This window comes from Trachypithecus francoisi, unplaced genomic scaffold, assembly GCF_009764315.1.
Source record: "Trachypithecus francoisi isolate TF-2019V2 unplaced genomic scaffold, Tfra_2.0 Lachesis_group16, whole genome shotgun sequence".
Taxonomy (NCBI): Eukaryota; Metazoa; Chordata; class Mammalia; order Primates; family Cercopithecidae; genus Trachypithecus; species Trachypithecus francoisi.
Genome location: NW_022681461.1, coordinates 64,781 through 86,659, shown reverse-complemented (window position 1 = coordinate 86,659; position 21,879 = coordinate 64,781). Strand labels below are relative to the sequence as shown.

The following is a 21,879-nucleotide window of genomic DNA, read 5'->3' as shown; positions in this document are numbered from 1 at the left end:
GGGAGTAGGTTTAGTGTATAGATTATTTTGTCACCCAGGTAATAAGCATAGTACTCAACAGGTAGTTCTTCTTTTTTGAGACAGGGTCTCGCTCTGTTGCCCAGGTTGGAATGCAGTGGCGTGATCACAGTTCACTGCAGGCTCAACCTCTTGTATACCCAATATCCAATGTCTCAAGTGATTCTCCCACCTCACCCTCCCAAGTAGCTGGGACTACAGGTATGTGCCACCACACCCACCCAGCTTAATTTTTTTGTTTTTGTTTTTTTTTTAGAGAGACAGGTTCTCACTATGTTGCTCAGGCTAGTCTCGAACTCCTGGGCTCAACCAGTCCTCCCACCTTGGCCTCCTGAAGTGCTGGGATTACAGGCTTGAGCTACTGTGCCCAGCCTAATCGGTAGCTTTTCTGCCTTCACCCTCCTCCCACCCACCCTCAAGTAAGCCCTGGCGTCCCTTGTCCCTTCTTTGTGTCCATGTGCACTCAGTGTTCACCTCCCACTACAAGTAAGAACATGCAGTATTTGGTTTTCTGATGCTGTGTTAGTTCTCTTAGGATAATGACCTCCAGCCCCATCCATATTGCTGCAAAGGACATGATCTCATTCTTTTTTACGACTGCATAGTATCCCATGGTGTATATGTACCACATTTTCTTTATTCAGTCTAACATCGATAGGCGTTTAAGTTGATCCAACGTCTTTGCTATGGGATATCACCTTCTGTTATGGAACACATTTCTCCACTCCTCATGTTCCCATAGGGAGGAACTTCTGTTAGCATAAATCTCTTTCAGTTCCTTCACAAACTCCTTCATAGAAAGAGCTATTATTCTTTTTCTTGCTTTAAGTTTTAGAGGGTTAAACACATTTGACATCCAATCACTGACCAAATTGGCCTATGGTTGTCCAATGTGGTCTGTGATTGGATGTCAAATTCCGAGCTGAAATATTAACATGCCCCTACTGGCCGGCAGACCTAACATGACATTTTTTAAAGTGCTTTACCAGTAAAAACCAAGAATCGAGATTAGATTTTGATCTCCATGTTCATGGTTCCTTTGTCTATCTCAAAACAAATTCTGAACTCAGGAAGGTTGGACTTAGTTAAAAATAAATAATATTTTGGTGAGATTCAAGTTTGGAAGCCATGAAGGGAGTTACTTGAAAGAGAGACACAAAGGGACATGATCAGAACTGGTGGACACCCACCAGAGCCAGCCATTCTCTCCAACTTGCCTGGAAGTTGTACCCTGCTTCTGGAACCAAAATGGCCACTCTTGATATCCCTTTCTTTATAGCTGACTAAGAAGTTGAAGGTAGGCCAGGAGCTGTGGCTGTAATTCCAGCACTTTGGGAGGCCAAGGCGGGTGGATCACTTGAGGTCAGGAGTTCGAGACCAGCCTGGGTAACATGGTGAAACCCCATCTCTACCAAAAGCACAAAAATTAGCCAGGTGTGATGGCACGTGCCTGTAATCCCAACTACTCAGGAGGCTGAGGCAGGAGAATTGCTTGAACCTGGGAGGCAGAGGTTGCAGTGAGCCGAGATCGTGTGCAACTGCACTCCAGCCTGGGTGAGACTCGGTCTCCAACAAAAAGAACAAGCTGAAGGCGTACTCCTCCTTAAAGGGACAACTAAATCCAGACACATTGAAGCTAATCAAGTGATAGCGTCTACTGGGCATGAAGCAAAACCACAGCCTCAAAGAGAATCACTGCTATGATTCCAAGACAGTAAGAAGGAGGTAGGGACAGTCACAGACGTCTTGATGAAAGAATGACATGGATATGACATGATGGGCTCTATGGACTCCACCTCTCCATTTTTCTGTCTTCCCGTAACTACCTACATTCCCTGGAACCCAATGCCTCCCATGACTGCTCCATAAAAACTTTCATTTTCTACTGGAAACACAATGAGTTGAAGCAGGTAGAAAGGAGCGTGCAGATGGAAGAAGGAGGAGGAAGTTATGGGTAAGGAACTAAATCTTTTGAAAGGCTCTGGTATTAAAAAAAACCTTAAAAAAACACATTTTCTTCATCAAAGGGCTATGGTCTGTCATTCCTTCTCTAAAGTAAATGTTAGAGTTTACCAAGAACCATTAAAATTTCCTTGTTAAAAATTCAGACCCTTGGCAGTTCAGTAAATAAGCAGCAATGGTGAGGTTTTCAGGTAAAAAGAGAAGTTTAAATGTATGAGGCCGAGGCCACCTTTACTTCCTCCCCAAACTCCATTCAGGAACAGTAAAAGAATTTCTATTCTAAAGACACGAACCAACAAGGACAGAGAGAATAAAGCAGCAGACAATTGTTGCAGAATATTGGAAGCTAGAATGCAGATGGAAGAATGACAAACGACACAGCAGACCTGAATCCAGACCTGAGCCCTAAGTTGGCAGTGGGGAAAGATAAGACCCACCTCATTTTACCCCTTAGAAGCTCCACAAGGCTCTAGGGTGGAGGAAATGCTAAACTAAGCAGGCCCAGCTGTACATCTAAGAAGTAGCCAGATCCATGGATGTTCTCCCCCACCCTGCACACCTGGGCTATTTGCCCATCCCACACATACCCCAACAAATAACTGGAAGTTTATTTTCTAGGAAGACTAAAAGGAGAGCCTCTGAGCTGGCAGCTGTGGTGTTGGAGGAGAAATGGCACAGTTGAAGGCAAGTGAATGGAATTACATGAATACATGCACATAGGATGCTGAGGCCACCAGCCATCCTCCCTTATTTTGTTCCAGAAGGCTGGCAGCCAGGCTTTCACTGTCTAGGCAAGAGACTGAAAGAAGGGGACTAGCTTAAGAAATCAGTCTACGGTGAAGCTGATGGCTGACGAGCCCTCCAAATGTATTCACAGCTTCCAATTCATATTTCAGTCCCCTGCTCCTGAATGCTTGCACGCAAGCTTCCAGGTATCCTTAGAAAGCCGCTAATGCAAAATCAAGATCCAAAAGGACAAGCAAATGGGAAAAAAAACAAGCAAAGCATAAGACAATTAGTAACTCCATCCAAGAAAAAAATTAACATGTACAGAAATAATAACGAAGCCACAGTTTTGCTACAAGGCTTAGCTCTTAATAACACACAAAAATATAATGATATAAATGAAGGCTGGATGCAGTGGCTCACCTATGTGATCCTAGCACTTTGGGAGGTCTAGGTAAAAGGATCACATGAGACCAGCCTGGGCAACACAGGGGGATCCATCACTACAAAAAAAATGTTTTTCAATTAGCCAGGTGCATTGGTGGTGCCTGCCTGTGATCACGTACTTGGGAGGCTGAGGTAGGAGGATCACTCGGGCCCAGGAGGTCAAGCTGCAGTAGAGCTGTGATCACACCACTACACTCCAGCCCAGGTGACAGAGGAAGACCCTATGTCAAAAATAATAATAATATAAATGAAGAATACTGATCTAATCAACATTATGATATTAATTACATTGAGAAGACAGGATTTTAGGAAGGGGGCCTGTGTATGGTGAAGTTGGGGGAGAGAGGAGGACAGCTAAATTGCTTACCTGCCACAGTGGGAAGACCAACCCTGAACAATAAAGCGTCTTATTGAAGGACATGCAGGTAAGTATCAAGGAATCAGCCAAAAGAGGTGAAAGTGGTTACTGCTGCTTGGGAAAATGGTTACAATAAACCCATCAGAATTACTTGACTCTTTAAATATTGCATCTTTAATACAAAATAATTGAACTAATCAATTAAGTAAAAGGTAATCTTAACAGAAAAAGAATAACATGTCTGGTACTGAGGTTCGATTAAAATGATGAAATATAACTCAGAAGAAAGAAGCAATTGAGAGAGAAGGAGCAGGCACTAGCCTACTAAGAAATCCTTTTAAGAATGAAGCACCAGGCACCACAAGCTTTCTCCCTACATTTGGTGGAAACTGTGGCCTGATTTTCTTGCTGCTGCCTGTCTGGTTCCTGCGCCATCCACCTAGTCCATGGGCAAGATGATGCTTGTGGAAACAGCAGAAACGAAACTACCTGCAAGAGGAAACACTGCTAATGGAGTAGGAGGTGTTTGTTAGATCCCTGCACAAGGTCCACAGAAGTCCACAGAGAGCGCCCAACCCCATCACAACCCAGGACCTCGATCAGAACGTCTGTACCCTCGAGGTGACGTGGGGAGGCCACAGGAAGTCACAGCGGGACGTGGCAGGGGAGAGAAATGGAGATTAGCAATTAAAAAGTCAGAAACCTTAAATGACCCAGAGTTAGAGAGTGAGATAGCAATAGTGCTAACGGAACCTGAGGTGAGTCCAATAAAAATATGTTAAAACTGTCATTGCTTCCTCACAGTCTTTTCTGAAATTCAATAATGGAAACAAAACAATTGTTTTTTAAATATCACCCAAATTCATATTTTAAGTGCTCAAGATGATTTCCTCCTGTACAGCACACAAGTTTTTTTTATTTTCTTAGATTTCTAAAGTTCCTCTACTGAGTGGAGCTCATTTGGAATCAACTGTTTCAGTCTGCAAGCTTTTACAAGCAAAAAGGTTTTCTTGGATACCAAATGACAGTCAAATCAGGGTAGATCAATTGGCTAGGCCAAATAAGAACCAGCCAGAAACCCAATTCCCAAAGACCCTGGTCGAACTCTTCTCAGAAGCTTCTCACTAGAGTCTGGCCCTGGGCTCCTTGCCTGGATCCTGGTTGAATGCTAGACCAGCGCCGAGATCACGGGGCGCGGCTAGCGCTCTGGAGACGATTTCATCAGTTCCCCGCTACGAGGAACTTTCTAGTATCCTCACTTGGTAGAAAAGTCTCTTTTGAGTTGTCTGTTGCTGGATTGTTCCAATGAGCCCAATCTTACGTGAAGACTGCCCACTGCCACAGGGAACAGCACCTAACCTTATCTTCCAATCAGCCTACCAAAATTGCCAAGAATAAGGTGGAAATACTGCCTCAGAAAGCAGAGCGTGCATTCCCAAGACAAAGATAAGTCATTTCGGGGTTGTCTATTGGTTGGAATAAGCCTGCCTGCAAGAGAGCTCATGAGAGTGTATTGCTCTTGGGTATGTCCATTCACTGAGTTCCACCTCTGGAACCCGACAGCTGGGGTTCGAGTCCCTGCTCTGCACTGACCAGTCTGGGCACATCGCTTGATTTCTCTAATGCATCGGTTTCCTTGTGTGTAACAAGAGAATGATCACAGTATCTCGCTGTGAGGATTAAGTTAAGATGAAATTAGATAATCTACAGAGTGATCACTAGGCATAATAATTGGCACAAAGTAAGTGTTCAAGAAACGTTAGCTGCTTGTCATCATCTGCTGTTGTTGTAGTCTTCATCTGCAAGCTCTCAGCTTTACAGCTGTCTACCCTTGATGCTCAGGCTGATCTTCTGAAGGCAGAGGCAAAGAATGCAGAAGGTATGGTTGCCACATGTGTACTGAAAACCGCGACCTGATGAGGCCCACATACGGGGTTTAGGGTTGAATGGCATTAAAACACAGTACACACAAAGCGATCCATTTAAAGGAGAATGACAGCCTAAAGGGGGCATCCTGTATGACTTCATATAGAATGGGCCATTTGGAGACTATTTAAATGGTGTTTACTTCAAATGAGCCATCCTTGATGAAACAGATAGTGAATGCCTTCGTTTTCCTTTTGATTCAATCCACTTGCACTAGATTCCCTCAGCCACACCAGCTGCAAAACAAAGAGAACACGCTGTACTTGAATTAACCCAGAGTTTTTCCTCTGCAGAGGCCAGAAACCCCTCACGCCACTGGATGATTTCACAGCCAGGCCAGGATTCATTAGCAAGACTAACAGAGACGGGTGGTAGGAAGGGAAGCAGAGGAAACAGCACTCTTTAACTTCAGGCACAAGTCGCCACCCAGCTTGCCCTTCTTTCTGGGCAGATTCTGTAACGCTGGCCTCCTGACCTCCTCAGAAAGAGACCAGAGTTCTCTAACGCCCCTACATCACTCCCTCCTACTGGACTGCATGTAGGGGAAAAACTCTCATACTTCAGTAGTCTCACTACTAAGATACACGTATCATATGACGTATTGACAATAACAGTTGTTACAAGATCCAAATAGACATTTTCATCTCCACAACAGGACTGAAATTTTCCTTAGATGACCGTGCTTTTTGTAGCTATAATAGAACCTGAAATGGATCAATTTTCAAATCACAAGACGTAGCTTAACATTTAGTTTTTGGGTCGGGCACAGTGGCTCACGCCTATAATCCCAGCAGTTTGGGAGGCCGAGGCGGGTGGATCACCTGAGGTTGGGAGTTTCAGAGCAGCCTGGCCAACATGGCAGAAACCCCATCTCGGCCGGGTGCGGTGGCTCAAGCCTGTAATCCCAGCACTTTGGGAGGCCGAGACGGGCGGATCACGAGGTCAGGAGATCGAGACCATCCTGGCTAACACGGTGAAACCCCATCTCTACTAAAAAATACAAAAAACTAGCCGGTGAGGTGGCGGGTGCCTGTAGTCCCAGCTACTCGGGAGGCTGAGGCAGGAGAATGGCGTAAACCCGGGAGGCGGAGCTTGTAGTGAGCTGAGATCCAGCCACTGCACTCCAGCCCGGGCGACAGAGCGAGACTCCGTCTCAAAAAAAAAAAAAAAAAAAAAAAAAAGAAACCCCATCTCTACTAAAACTACAAAATTAGCCGGGCATAGTGGCACATGCCTGTAATCCCAGCTACTCAGGAGGCTGAGGCTGGAGAATCACTTGAACCCGAGAAGCCGAGATCGTGCCATTGCACTCCAGCCTGGGCAACAAGAGTGAAACTCGATCTCAAAAAAATTAAATAAATAAATAAATAATAAAATAAAATAAAAATAAATAAAATAAAATACAGCTTTGGGCCAGGCGCAGTGACTCACGCCTGTAATCCCAGCACTTTGGGAGGCCAAGGCGAGAGGATCACCTGAGGTCCAGAGTTCAAGACCAGCCTGGCCAACATGGTGAAACCCTGTCTCTACTAAATATACAAAAATTTGCCAGGCGTGGTGGTGGGCACCTGTAATCCTAGCTACTCAGTAGGCTGAGGCAGGAGAATCACTTGAACCCAAGAGGCAGAGGTTGCAGTGGGCCAAGATTGTGCCACTGCTCTCCAGCTTGGGCGACAGAGTGAGACTCCGTCTCCAAAATAAAAATACAAATAAATAAAATTTAGTTTTGAAAATAAGTATCATAACTAAAGAGTGTTAAAACAGTTATCTTAATTATTTTTCATTGACTATTCTAAAACTGTCCTATGAATAGTTCTGAAGACTCTGTCTTCCACAGGAGGAAGAATAATTCTTAGTAAAGAGGGAAAAGGAAGAACACGAAGGAGTAAAGTTCACGAGAGGAGAGAGAACTTTTTATACTAAACCTGTGAGAAACTTAGCTAACGGAGATCATCATTTTTCACAAAAAATTTTAAGAGAAGAAAAATCAAGATATGGTAGTCATTTTTACACACCAGTCATGCCTACCAATAGTAAATTAAATAAGAAATTTATGAAAATTTAGTGTCCTATTCTTAGGTGAGTTTTGGATAAACCTACTCAATATAATTAAAAGCACAGCTATAACCACACACACATAACCACTCTGCTTGTGCAGAGGCAAAGGCAGATCATAGCTCTGCCAAGTTAAGCATCACATGGAACTTCTTGTATTAAAGAGTTATTGTTTTCACTGAAAATTAAAACAGGCACTTAAATTCTTCCTATGAAAACCGTCCATTTTACTTTTTCAACCTCTCCACTACAGGTTAGAAAAACAGCATGAAGCATTCGGAAATATCCAATTGATATGTGCTTTTATTTCACATATAATCTTTCTTTCCTCAATCCTTCAGTAGCCCCTGCTACTTTGCTACCTCAAAATTGTTTCTTTCTCTAACCACAATTCCTTATTTCAGCGATTCCTGTCCAAACTAATTTTTTTTTTTTTTTTTTTTTTGAGACGGAGTCTTGCTCTGTTGCCAGGGCTAGAGTGCGGTGGCCGGATCTCAGCTCACTGCAAGCTCCGCCTCCCGGGTTCACGCCATTCTCCTGCCTCAGCCTCCCGAGTAGCTGGGACTACAGGCGCCCGCCACCTCGCCCGGCTAGTTTTTTTGTATTTTTAGTAGAGACGGGGTTTCACCGTGTTAGCCAGGATGGTCTCGATCTCCTGACCTCGTGATCCGCCCGTCTCGGCCTCCCAAAGTGCTGGGATGACAGGCTTGAGCCACCGCGCCCGGCCCTGTCCAAACTATTATATACATTATGATTACTTTGGAACACCTTTGCATCACAAATTAAAGATGCCTAACAATGTTTACAGGAATATGTATATTCAGAAACATGTACACTTATAAGTGTATATAGACATACCATACGGAACGTATACCGCATATATTTTAAATATATAATATACATACATCTGCACAATAAATATAATATAGTCACAAAAAGGAGAGAGAGCTCCCCATTTTGGCTGCTCTTCCCCTCTTGGCCTCCTTCTCCACTGCTTGGGTCTTTCAGCAAACTCCAGCTTTCCATCAGGACTTTGCAGATGCCGAGTCTACATCTTCTGGTTTTCTAAGTGAGTGCCACCCTCGTGAATACCCATAGCGTGACTGTCTCTTGTTAGTTCTTCTCCACAGTTGCTCAAGGGTTGTAACTGGCACCAGAACAAACGAGACAGTAAGACGCCCTGGGCACCAGCATTGCCTAACCAGGGCGATGTGCCAAGTCAGGCCACCACTTTGCAAGCACTGATGCTACCCAGCAAGGCTTCGGGTTTCCTCCCCTGCAACATGGTACTGCCTCAGGCACGGGAGAGGCAGGAGAGAACGACCTTCAAGATCATTCTTGTGAACTCGGTAAAAGAGCGCCACCTGCTGAACACAAGCGCCTCGATAGGTTTTCCTTGTTGGCTAATGGGATACCTAAAGGAACATGCCCCAGCAGGCTTGTTATTCAAGTCTCACCAGCCACTCTGACCTTCGATGCAGGTGACCCAGTTCCCCTTAAGCTGGATCAGCTAACTGGACACCAAATCATACTGCTCCAGGTGGTCACAGGTAAACTTTAGTGCTTTACACATATGGAACATTCATAAATGTCAAGTCCAAGACAAAAATCTACAGCAACGAGAACTAGTATATACATGCCTGCCAGAATCATCACTGTCTGAAAGAAACCATGATGACTTTCACATATGTCATGTATGGTAAGCGCAGTGCCAGGAGGGTAAGAAAGAACTAGTCAACAACAAATCACAAAACAAAAGAATTAACTGACAGAGATTCAGAAAGCACTGGCCCACCGGCAGGTTTCTAATGGGAAAAGATGAATACAGTCACGCTTAAAACAGGAATGTCTGTGTCTTGGCGTGAAATAAAGTTTCCCCAGTTCTAGAAACAAGGAGCTTTCTCTACTTTGCATTCTTTCTTTGTGAGAAAAACGCTTAATCATAACCATTCCTAAATGCCTCTTAATTTACCATTTCCTCATGCGTAGTTCCTGGTTGCATACTACAGGAGCAGTCTAAACAGTACTGCTCATTTGGAAAAGTTGGCTTTCAGTTGCACACAGGAGGGTCTGGACTCTCAGATCTTGGCTTTTTCCTGGAATTTCCCACACAATGTCAAAAGAAAGAGAATGTCAGAGAGCTAGTCTATTGGGCAGGCCAGAGAGTAGCATTTTGCCCAGAATGAAGTAATGTCTACGTCTTACTTTTGCACAGAAAAATGAAATCGGATCCTGTGCAAGGCACATGTAGTTTTTAACATCTTTCACTTGTTCATATGCTTTTTCTCCTTCATCTGGAAAGAGCTTCCATTAGGCAGTCTTCCTCATTTACTCGAGGCCTCCCACAAAAAATAAAAGCAGGAAGAATTTAATGTATTTTTTGAGACGGAGCCTCGCTCTGTTGCCCAGACTGGAGTGCAGTGGCGTGATCTTGGCTCACTGCAAGCTCTGCCTCCCGGGTTCACACCATTCTCCTGCCACAGCCTCCCGAGTAGCTGGGACTACAGGCGCCCGTCACCTCGCCCGGCTAATTTTTTTTTATATTTTTAGTAGAGACGGCATTTCACTGTGTCAGCCAGGATGGTCTCGATCTGTTGACCTTGTGATCTGCCCGCCTCGGCCTCCCAAAGTGCTGGGATTATAGGCGTGAGCCACCGCACCCAGCCCTCAGAATATTTTATTTTTCTAGGAAGCAGGGATATACTAAATTAGACTCTATAAAAATAAAACTTTCACACCTGTAATCCCAGCACTTTAGGAGGCCGAGGAGGGCGGATCACGAGGTCAGGAGATGGAGACCATTCTGGCTAACACGGTGAAACCCCATCTCTACTCAAAATACAAAAAATTAGCCGGGCATGGTGGCGGACACCTGTAGTCCCAGCTACTTGGAAGGCTGAGGCAGGAGAATGGTGTAAACGCAGGAGGCAGAGCGTGCCACTGCACTCCAGCCTGGGCGACAGAGTGAGACTCCGTCTCAATAAATAAATAAATAAATAAATAAAACTAAACAAAAAAATTACTAGAAAAAATAATAATGTACTAAACCAATTCTTAAAATTTGTTGAGGCTGGAAAAAAGGCAGAAACTGTAATTAAGCAGCAAAACCAGAAGAAATGACCCTGAAGTCGATTTTGTTACTATCACTAGTAGTTTCAAATGTTTCTTCCATGAGCATACTACTTCTCCCTGATTATAAAGAACACATTTATTCCACAAATACATATTGGACACTTACTCTACACAAGGTACTGTATTAGGCATTGGGTCTCTGCACTCAATAGTTTAGCTATATTTTGGTAGAGAAAATAGGCCAACAATAAGTCACAGGATAACATCTCTGTCTGCCCAAATCGCATTATGCTGAGGAAGTTTAATAATAAAGGAGAATAATAAAGGAGCCAAGCAAGTTAATCTAAATCTATGGTCTTGTCTTAGCCTTCTTAAAAAAAAAAAAAAGAATAACAACTGCTCAGCTAATAGAATTCTTACAATGGTCATCACCCTACATCCAAACCATTACCCTTCATTTTAAAAACGGTTAGGAGAAATGATTTCCCTTATGAAGCAAGGACCCAGAGGTCTGTCTTCTGATTTCTGTTCCCTGCCCAAGGGCTGCTGTCATTTCTGCTGCTGTGATCTGCTCCCAGGTGCCTTGTATCTTTGGAAAAACCAGCTGGTGCCCGGGAAATGCGCTAATCAGGCCTGTGTGTCACTGTGATGGAAACTGTGACTTGCTGGGTCGCGCTTTGCCAGTCATGTTTTCAAAGACAGCTCATCATTTTAAAGGGCATTGTGCACACCAGAGTAGAGGGCCTATGAGACCAATCTGCCAATCGAGAAAACATGACTTGGAAAGGAAATAGCATCATCTTGTATCCACATCCCCTTTCTCTAAGGAGTGCAGATACATTTGCAGACATTATTCCATCCTCAGAACAGCCATTTTGGTTCTGGCAAACAGCTTTATTAGTACTATTTCCTGATTGTCCTCCGATAAACCCTGTCTGTGGGAGGAATTGCAGTATTAAGCATAGAGTTCTTTTATCTTGTCTAGCTTAATTCTCCCTCAGCTTGAACTGGCAAAGATTGTTCTGTGATATCATGTAAGGTGTAAGTGGTGTGAACATAAGCAAATCTCAATAAGCATCTATTTTATTACTCTGTCCTCAAATGGAATTCAAAAAAAAAAAAAAAAGTCCACAGATATATTTCTGGGGGTACAAAAGCTTTTCATAAAAATTTTAAACTTAATTCTCAATTTTTTGATGATAACCTTCAAACAGATACACAACAACAGACAGATGGATGAATATGATAGAGGTCAGAAAACTTTTTTCTGCAAAAGACCAGGTAACAAATTTTTAGGCTTTGCAGGACCTTGTTGCCAATACTCAACTCTGCTATTGTAACATGAAGGCAGTCAAAGACAATGGCCATGATCCAAAAAAAACTTTATTTACAGAAACAGGCAGTGGACTAGATTTGGCCAGCAGGCCATGGTTCGCTGGCCCCTAAAATCACCCAGATGTGAGTACTGCCAAACGATGTCAGAGTTCCCATCTGCATGAGTGTGTATGATGGCATGGGGATGTGTGGGACTGCGATTAATTATCAAGAGATAATGAGAAAAGAACATAAGGATGATGCTTTTGGCTGAGTAAAGGCCCAACGACATCACAGCATGCTGTGTAAGCAAAAGTTTACAGGGAGATAAAAGACAAGTGATGGAGAACTGGATTATTGTGTGGCTCAGGGTAGAACAGGTGTTCAGTCTCAAAAGAAACTGCATGGAGCCATCAGCACCACATTCATATGGTGAGGGGCAATTTCATCTCAGCAAAATATTAATCTGTACATTCAATTTATATTTATATATATCAATATAAAATTCAAATTATAAATTGAATTTGAATTTTATTGATTTGCTAGTTTGATCTGCATTTCGTTTGTAATTGTATTTTGGCTTTATGGATGTGTAAGAGTTGTAAGAACACAGAGTTCATATTTAGTCTTAGATCTCTAGTTTTTGAAATGTCATTCTAATATAAATAATTTAAGTCAACTGTGGTAAATCATGAGACCTTTCCCTCTAAAAAGAAGAAGAATGCTCCAGTTTGGGAAACACTGTCGAACACAAGGCTTTACTGCAGGGCCAAACCATGAATGAGAAAATACGTAGGCGTGCTGAGCGGAGGGTGGGGAGAGCCACACGGCATCTTGGGAAGTGGAGTTATCGCAACCACACTGCTACAGGCAGAAATGTGAGCAGGCCACCTATCAGTGCCTATCTGAAACTGCAGTGTTTCATATACTCAATCAATTCAGCAAGTCAGGGAACCAAACAGAGACAGCAGAAAAACAGCCTATGTGTTCTAGCAGAACCTGACTGGACAATTGCCAACAAGACACTAGAGCCCAGATAAAGGAGCTGCATGTATCTGCCAACTCTTTAATCCAGTCAACCTGACACCTAAAATTAACCACTACACATATACAATAAATGTGTACTTTTTTTTTTTCTTTAGACAGTATCCCATGCTGAAGTGCAGTGGTGCGATCTCAGCTCACTGCAACCTCTGCCTCCCTGGTTCAAGCAATTCTCTTGCTCAGCCTCCTGAGTAGCTGGGATTACCGGCATGCACCACCACACATGGCTATGTTTTTTGTATTTTTGTAGAGACAGGGTTTCACTATGTTGCCCAGAATGGTCTTGAACTCCTGGCCTCAAGTGATCCGCCTGCCCTGGCCTCTCAAAGTGCTGGGATTACAGGTGTGAACCACCATGCCTGGCCATAAATGTGTACATCTTAAATGTGTTGTTCAATGAGATTTCACAGATAAACACACTCACATAATCATCACCCCATGAACATTTCCATTACCCCAGAAATTCCGCTGTGCCTTCGCACTCATTACTTCCTACTCCATTCCAGCTAACCCTTGATCTGGTTTTCCTCAGTAGAGATTGGTCTGACTTCTCACAACTCATATAAATAGAGTCATTCAGTGTGACTCTATTTTACTCAGCATGTTTGTGAGATTCATCCAGATCGTTGCAGGTGTCACTTTTTTTTTTTTGATTTATCAATAGTGGTCCATTGTGTGAATAAACCACAATTTGTTTATCCATGCACAATTAGACTGTTTTTGGTCATTATGGAAAATGCGCTGTGAACAAACATGTATTAATCATTTTGTGGACGTAGGTTTTCATTTCTCTTGGGTAAATACTTAAGAGTAAAATTGCTAGATCATGTAAATATATGTTTAAGTTTGTAAGTATCTGCCAAACTATTTACAAAGTGGCTGCATCCTTTTATATTCTCACCAGAATGTGTGAGAGTTCTAGCTGCGGCTCATCCTTGGAACAACACTTGGTATTTTCAGTCCTTTGAATTTTAGCCCTCTAACTGGGTGTAAAATACTATCTCATTATGGTTTTAATTTGCATTTCACTGATGACAGTGTTGAGCACCTTTTCATGTACTTATTGCACATTCTTATATCTTCTTTTGAAAAGATGTCATGTCATTTGTACATTTTTTTTTTCATGAGGGGTTTTTGATTGTTTTATTATTAGGTTGTAAGAATACTTTATAGGCCGGGCACAGTGGCTAACACCTGTAATCCCAGCACTTTGGGAGGCCAAGGCAGGTGGATCACTGAAGGTCAGGAGTTCGAGACCAGCCTGGTCAACATGGTGAAACCCTGTCTCTACTAAGAATGCAAAAATTAGCTGGGCGTGGTGGTGCACACCTGTAATCCCAGCTACTCGGTGAGAGAATCACTTGAGCCCAGGAAGCAGAGGTTGCAGTGAGCTGAGATCACACCACTGCACTCTAGCCCAGAATGAGACACTGTCTTAAAAAAACAAACAAAAAAAAATGATATAATTCTAGGTACAAGCCTTTTGCCAGATATATGTATTACAAATATATTCTTCCGGTATATGTGGCTTGCCTTTTCATTTTTATTTACACTTCGTGCCACTGATTTTCCATAGTGACATTTTTGTTCTTTCCTAATTTCAGTAGCAGAAATTTACATTATGTTATTTTAACATTAGTTTTCTGTCAATCATTCATTTTTAAAAATTTTCCTTCTCTGTCGGTTTTTAATCTCAATCTGTCACACTTGCGTTTCAGCCTGTTACCGCCTCCTGGCTGTGTACTGTTGTTTCATAGAAGTTATATCTTCTTGTATCATAATGACAATGTCAGTTTCCGAATCTTGTTTGGGTTTCTGTGGTAAACTGATTTCTGATGCTGTTCTGCCTCGGAGTCCTTAGAATGATTTCTTGTTTTACCTTTATTCTGCAATTTTTTTTTCCTATAGTTCTCATGGCCTTCCTGTCTGGTGTGTACCAACAGACAGGATAAAATGTGTGGATTTCTTTTAGCTCCATTCGCTTCCCACATGTGTGTTCAAGACCAGCCTGGGCAACACAGTGAAATCCCATCTCTACAAAAATGCAAAAAAATTAGCCAGGTGTGGTGGTGCACACCTGTAATCCCAGCTACTCAGGAGGCTGAGGCAAGAGAAGGCTAAGGCAAGAGAATTGCTTGAACCAGGGAAGCAGTGGTTGCAGTGAGCTGAGATCATACCGCTGCACTTCAGCGTGGGTGGACAGAATGATATTGTCACAAGTAAAAAAAGTACACATTTATTGTATATATATGGTGATTAATTGTAGGTGTCAACTTGACGGGGTTAAGGAATACCTAGGGAACTGGTAAAGCATGGTGTCTGTGCGGGTATTTCAGAGATTGGCCTGAGAGTTGGTGGACTAAGTGGGTACATCTGTCCTCAATGTGGGTGGGGTCACCTAATCAGATGAGGGCCCACATAGAACAAAAAAGGAGATAAAAGGATTTGCCCTCTGTTTCTCCTAAGGCTGGTGTACTCTCCTCCTCCTGCACATGCTCTCTTGCCTTGGGGACTCTAGAATTTACACTAGCAGCCCCCTGGGTTCTCAGGCCTTTGGCTTTAGACTGAGAACTACACCACAGGCTTACCTAGTTCTAAGACTTTCGGAATTAGACTGAGCCATGCTACCAGCAGCCCAGGGTCTCTAGCCTATTGTGGAACTTCTCATCCTTCATAACCACATGAGTCAATTCCCCTGATAAACCCCTTATCATCTATCTATCTATCTATCTATCTCCTATTGATTTGGTCTCTCTGGAGAACCCTAATATAGTATGTAAGTTTTTTTTTTTTTTTTTTTTGAGACGGAGTCTTGCTCTGCCACCCAGGCTGGAGTGCAGTGGCCAGATCTCAGCTCACTGCAAGCTCCGCCTCCCGGGTTTTTTACGCCATTCTCCTGCCTCAGCCTCCCGAGTAGCTGGGACTACAGGCGCCCGCCACCTCGCCCAGCTAGTTTTTTGTATTTTTAAGTAGAGACAGGGTTTCACCGTATTAGCCAGGATAGTCTCGATCTCCTGACCTCGTGATCCGCCCGTCTCGGCCTCCCAAAGTGCTGGGATTACAGGCTTGAGCCACCGCGCCCGGCCATAGTATGTAAGTTATACATACTATATTAGTTGATTAAAAAGAAAGGCACCCACATCCAGATTCATTCTAGAAAGTTTTGAAGTACATAGATTAAAAAAAAATTCTAAGACCACGTAGACAGAAAAATCAGGTAACTTTCAAAAAATAAAAAAATGTGGGCCAGGCGCAGTGGCTCACACCTGTAATTCCAGCACTTTAGGAGGCCAAGGCGGACGGATCACGAGGTCAGGAGATCGAGACCACCCTGGCTAACATGGTGAAAACCCATCTCTACTAAAAATACAAAATTAGCCGGGCGTGGTGCCAGGCACCTGTAGTCCCAGCTACTCGGGAGGCTGAGGCAAGAGAATCGCTTTAACCTGGGAGGCGGAGGTTGCAGTGAGCTGAGATCATGCCACTGCACTCCAGCCTGGGCGACAGAGCGAGACTCCATCTCAAAAAAAAAAACAATTATTTCTCCTCAGAAATACTAGGTAAGAGATGATAATAGTAACATGTACAGTTGTTAAAGAGGGGAAAAAGTGATTCAAGAATGTTGTACTTCAGTTAATAGGGTTGTTACAAATAAAAATATATAAAAAAAGAATGTTACACCTAGCCAAGGATTTTTCATAAGTGAGTACGACAAAAAGCCAATCTAAATATGGGAGGGCTCAGAAAATGTACCATTCATCCAGTCTTCTAAAAAAAAAAAAATTGAAGCTATTTCCCAGCCAACTTAAGAGCTCAAGAATGAAGAAAGTCTAAATACTTATTATGAAATCATTTTAAACTGAATGAAAATATAACACACTAATAGTAATTCCTAGAAAAGACATAATACAAAAAGTTACAGAGAAAATGTGAGTGCCAAATCCCAAGTTTTATTAAGTAAAACTGGAGAATGTGGGTGCAGAAGGATAATGGAGTAAATACCCATCCAATTCCTTATTTGATATGAAGTCCAGAGATATTGGTTAACTAAATTGTAAAACATCCATTTATAGGATACTCATAGCCATAAAAATAATGAGGAAAGGCCGGGTGCAATGGCTTATGCCCACAATCTTAGCCCTTTGGGAGGCCAAGGCGGACAGATTGCCTGAGCTCAGGAGTTCGAGACCAGCCTGGGCGACACAGTAAAACCCTGTCTCTACTAAAACACAAAACATTAGCTGGGCACGGTGGCGTGTGCCTGTAGTCCCAGCTACTCGGGAAGCTGAGGCGGGAGAATTGCTTAAACCCGGAAAGCAGAGGTTGCAGTGAACCGAGATCGTGCCACTGCACTCCAGCATGGGCGACAGAGTGAAACTCCGTCTCCAAAAAATAAACAATAGTAAAAAACAAATAATGAGGATGCTCTTTATGCTGTTACAAAAATCTATAAAATAAATTTATTCTAAAAGGGAAAGCACAATGCAAAAATGTGTCTAGCATGCTACAATTTGTACAACAAAAGAGAAAAAACATATTATTCAAGAGAAATTGGTAACCGTGGTTGCTTGGGGAAGTGTTACTGGGTGTCTGGGAAATAGAGGTAAGAAAAACACTTCATTGCAAATAATGCTTTGTCCTTTGTTCTTCTGTAAATGACCACGTAAATGTTACTTATTTTTAAAAATTAACATTTTAATTTTTTTTTTTTTTTTTTTTTTGAGATGGAGTCTCACTCTGTCACCCAGGCTGGAGTGCAGGGGCATGATCTCAGCTCACTACAAGCTCTGGGTTCACGCCGTTCTCCTGCCTCAGCCTCCTGAGTAGCTGGGACTACAGGTGCCCGCCACCACGCCTGGCTAATTTTGTGTGTGTGTGTGTTTTGTTCTGTTTTGTTTTGTTTTGTTTTGTATTTTTAGTACAGATGGGGTTTCAGCGTGTTAGCCAGGATGGTCTCAATCTCCTGACCTCATGATCCACCCGCCTTGGCCTCCCAAAGTGCTGGGATTACAGGCGTGAGCCACCGCGACAGCCTAAATGTGTTGTTTTTAAGAATCAAGTAAGGTGGGTGCGGTGGCTCACGCCTGTAATCCCAGCACTTTGGGAGGCCACGGCAGGCGGATCACAACGTCAAGAGATCGAGACCATCCTGGCTAACATGGTGAAACCCCATCTCTATTAAAAATACAAAAATTAGCCGGGCGTGGTGGTGGGTGCCTGTCGTCCCAGCTACTCGGGAGGCTGAGGCAGGAGAATCGTTTGAACCCAGGAGGCAGAGGTTGCCATGAGCCGAGATCGTGCCACTGCACTCCAGCCTGGCGACAGAGCAAGACTCTGTCTCAAAAAACAAACAAAAAAAAATCAAGTAAATATTCATCAGTGACTTCACCACATATGTAAATCTAGCTTATGATAAAGACATTACAAAATTTAAAAATTCAATAAATGATCCTGAAGCAACTGGTTTTCTATTTGGAAAAAAAAGACAATGTTTAGTCCTCATTTCACAACCTGATGATAATAAATTACAGACTGATTAAAGAGTTATAAAAATTAACTATAAAAATATTAGAACAAAATGAATCTTAGAGCAATCTAATCCATTTAACTTCATAAAAACAGACATATCATATAAAATTAAAAGATATACCAAAAGCTGGGAACAATGCTTTTCACAAATATAAGAAATTAATATTTTTTAAAGAGCCAATAAAATTGAAAAATAAGACAAACTTGACAAAAACCTAAGTCTTCAGTATAAAAATGGGCCAAGGAAATAAACAGAAAATGAAAATGGTTAAGAAACATATAAGGACATGTGAAACTCACTAATCATCAAAGTAATCCAAATTAAAGAGAGATTTCTGCTGCCTATCAGATGAGCGAAGTTCCAGGTGACCAGGACACTCGTAACCACAGATGAATGTATAAATTAGCACAGACCTTCTGGAAAACATTATGGGATATGTACCAACAGCCTTAAACATGTTCCAACTTTTGACTCCGTAATTCTAAATTTTTTGTTTTTTTTTGAGACGGAGTCTCACTCTGCCGCCCAGGCTAGAGTGCAGTGGCCGGATCTCGGCTCACTGCAAGCTCCGCATCCCGGGTTTACGCCATTCTCCTGCCTCAGTCTCCCGAGTAGCTGGGACTACAGGCGCCCGCCACCTCGCCCGGCTAGTTTTTTGTATTTTTTTAGTAGAGACGAGGTTTCACCGTGTTAGCCAGGATGGTCTCGATCTCCTGACCTCGTGATCCACCCGTCTCGGCCTCCCAAAGTGCTGGGATTACAGGCTTGAGCCACCGCGCCCGGCCCGTAATTCTAATTTTATGTAAAATGTCTCCCCTGGAATTTAATGCAACTTTATAATAGGAAAAGAAACTGAAATAATCAAAATATTTAATGTAGAAATGTTAAATTCTGATATAGTCATATAAAAAATATTGTGCCAATGTTAAAATCATATTAAAATATTTAATGACCTGAAAAATGTTCAAGATACACTATAAGTGAAAAAAGTAGAATAAATACCATCATATGCTATCACAATTTGAGGATGATAACTGTACAAAACATACAGATTTTAAATACTGAAAGGAAATGTAACAAAATCTTAACAATAATTTTCTCTATAATTATTTAAATTTATTATTTTTAGTTTTCTGTATAAAGTTTCTATAATAAATATGTGGGAGGAGATGCCATATTTTAAATAAAGAAATAATATAACTATAAAAATGTTTCCTGGCCAGGCACAGTGGCTCACACCTTTGGGAGGCTGAGGCAGGCAGATCGCTTGAACCTAGGCATCAAGACCAGCCTGGGCAACATGGCAAAGTCTCATGTCTACAAAAAAAGTGCAACAATGAGCTGGGTGTGGTGGCATGCACTTGTAGTTCCAGCTACTTGGGAGGATGAGGTGGGAGGATCAATTGAGGCTGGCAGGTCAAGGCTGCGGTGAGCCGTGATCCAGCCACTGCACTCCAGCCCGGGCAACAGAGCGAGACCCTGTCTCTCAAATAAACAAATACATCTTTTCCTGGCATCAACATGCTCAGGATCTCCACTGAAAAAGTTAAATGCTGCAATAAGAAGCAATTCATAAACAACACCTTGATGATGCATGAGTATGCCTTCCATCTTTCTTATCCACCTTTGGTTCAGAACTTCACACAGTCATACAGCAAACCATGTGTAGAACAGACACTTCACTAGGACAACTCCAGCGGGCCAGCCAGCAAGAGCACTACCTCTCAACATAATGACACCATGTGCAGACACCATAACAAACTACAGACAACTCAACTGTAATGGTGTTTCCATGATACACTTGCCTGTTCAGAAAGTCTTCAGTCAAGACCACCTACTTATGGCCCACACACCACCAGGTGAAAGCAACTGCTGAAATAATCTATGAAGCGACAACTCTAGTATGAAGAGCCCCGAATCCCATGCCCAGGCTCCTAAGTGTCCCTCCCCATCCCCCGCTTGTTTTCTCTGGCAGGATGTTTTACCGTATGTTCATTTCCAACCCAACTAATAAAGGAGCTCTTTAAAGTTTAGAAAAATACTGCTTATTGGGTTCCTGGGTCCAGCATGTGCGCAATACATACATAAGCAAAGAACACGTGTACAGTACCTTCCCAAAGCTGCGTCGGCTTGGCAGAATTTTCCCCACTCATTAAAACAACAAAAGATGCAGCTGCTCGAACTGTAGCCTGCCATGTTGACATGGCAACGGGTGGCTCCTGGCACGGAAAAAGGGCCCTGTTGTTTATGGGAGACCCCACAGTATAAACACACGGCCTGCAGAGGAGAGACAAAGAGACAAAGGGAGAGTCTTTAAAACGAGTTGTCACTTTCCTCACCACTGTGGTAGTGCAGGTTAAGTTGAGCTTTCAAAGAAAACATCTGAAACTTTGGAGTTGACTGGTTTCAGAGCATTTTGAACTGAAGCTGCCAAGGGCTGGCTATGTGAATAGCTGAGTGGTTATTTCTCTCAAATGAATTACTTAAATATGTAGAAAGAGTTGGTTTTTTTAAGGAGAAAAATATTTTTTGGATAAAGTTTTAAATACTAGTCGGCCAAGTTATAATTTATATTACCCTTGCCCCCTCCCCTCAGGCCCTGGTGACTTCAAAAGAAAAGTTTTAGAGACATTCTTACAAATCTTTTGGAAAGCATTCTGGAAAAGAAAATATGTTTGGAGATCACTGAGATACTAATGCTTGGAAAAACAAGCTGGTGGTCTCAAATCCAGGGCTAGCAAGCAGATACCCCCAATCTCGGAAACCAGCATCTCAAATGGAGCACTTGTGGGAATCCTTGTGTGGAGGCCAGGAACAGGGGCTGGCATAGGAACAGGACTGCGGGTCACAACAACCAGGCTTGTGATGGGAAAGCCAAGGGTGCAGCGTCGTTACCAAAGTCACCGTGTGCAAAACCAATGGCACGGCGTTAGGACTCGTTCTGCTGCGATTAGAAAGCACAGCCCCACCCAAACCAAAAAGATTCGTCCCATGATAAAGTCATGGTTGATAAAGATGGAAAAGATTCTCAAGATCAAAGGGTCCACTCTTGACACCAGAGTAAAAGGTACAAGACTGACTCCTCAGAAAAAAACTCAGGCAAATGTATTTCTACTTTCTGTTTTTCAGTTATGACAAATATGTAGTTTTAGTCAGCTTGACTTACAAAGTAAATGAACAGAGCAAAGCACTACTTCTTTTGGATAAACTGGTGTTCCTTTTTCATTAACATCATTATAACTGAGCATTTACTGTGTTCACACAACATGCGAGAAAACACAGAAAGATAGTTCGACTCCATCAGTCAGGGTCTAGTATGGAAAACAGAAACCAGTCTAGGTCTTAACAAACAGGTAATTTAATTTTGGGAATGAGTTTAAATGATAGAAGAGCTGAGAAACCAACCAGAGGACAGTAAGACAATCCA

The 21,879-nt window shown here is 42.6% G+C and overlaps 1 protein-coding gene across 29 annotated transcripts in view; it reads right to left on the bottom strand.

Annotated features, from left to right (window-relative positions):
• Positions 1-21,879, bottom strand: part of AOPEP (aminopeptidase O (putative)) — a 378,597-nt gene that overhangs the window by 313,599 nt on the left and 43,119 nt on the right. For all 29 annotated transcript variants that reach the window (XR_004443283.1, XR_004443284.1, XR_004443285.1 and 26 more), the window contains exon 3: positions 20,563-20,729. Coding sequence is in view for 20 of the 29 variants with exons in the window: in XM_033236603.1 (XP_033092494.1) it covers positions 20,563-20,729 (167 nt within the window). In the remaining 9 variants the exon portion in view is untranslated. The remainder of the gene's footprint in view (positions 1-20,562; positions 20,730-21,879) is intronic.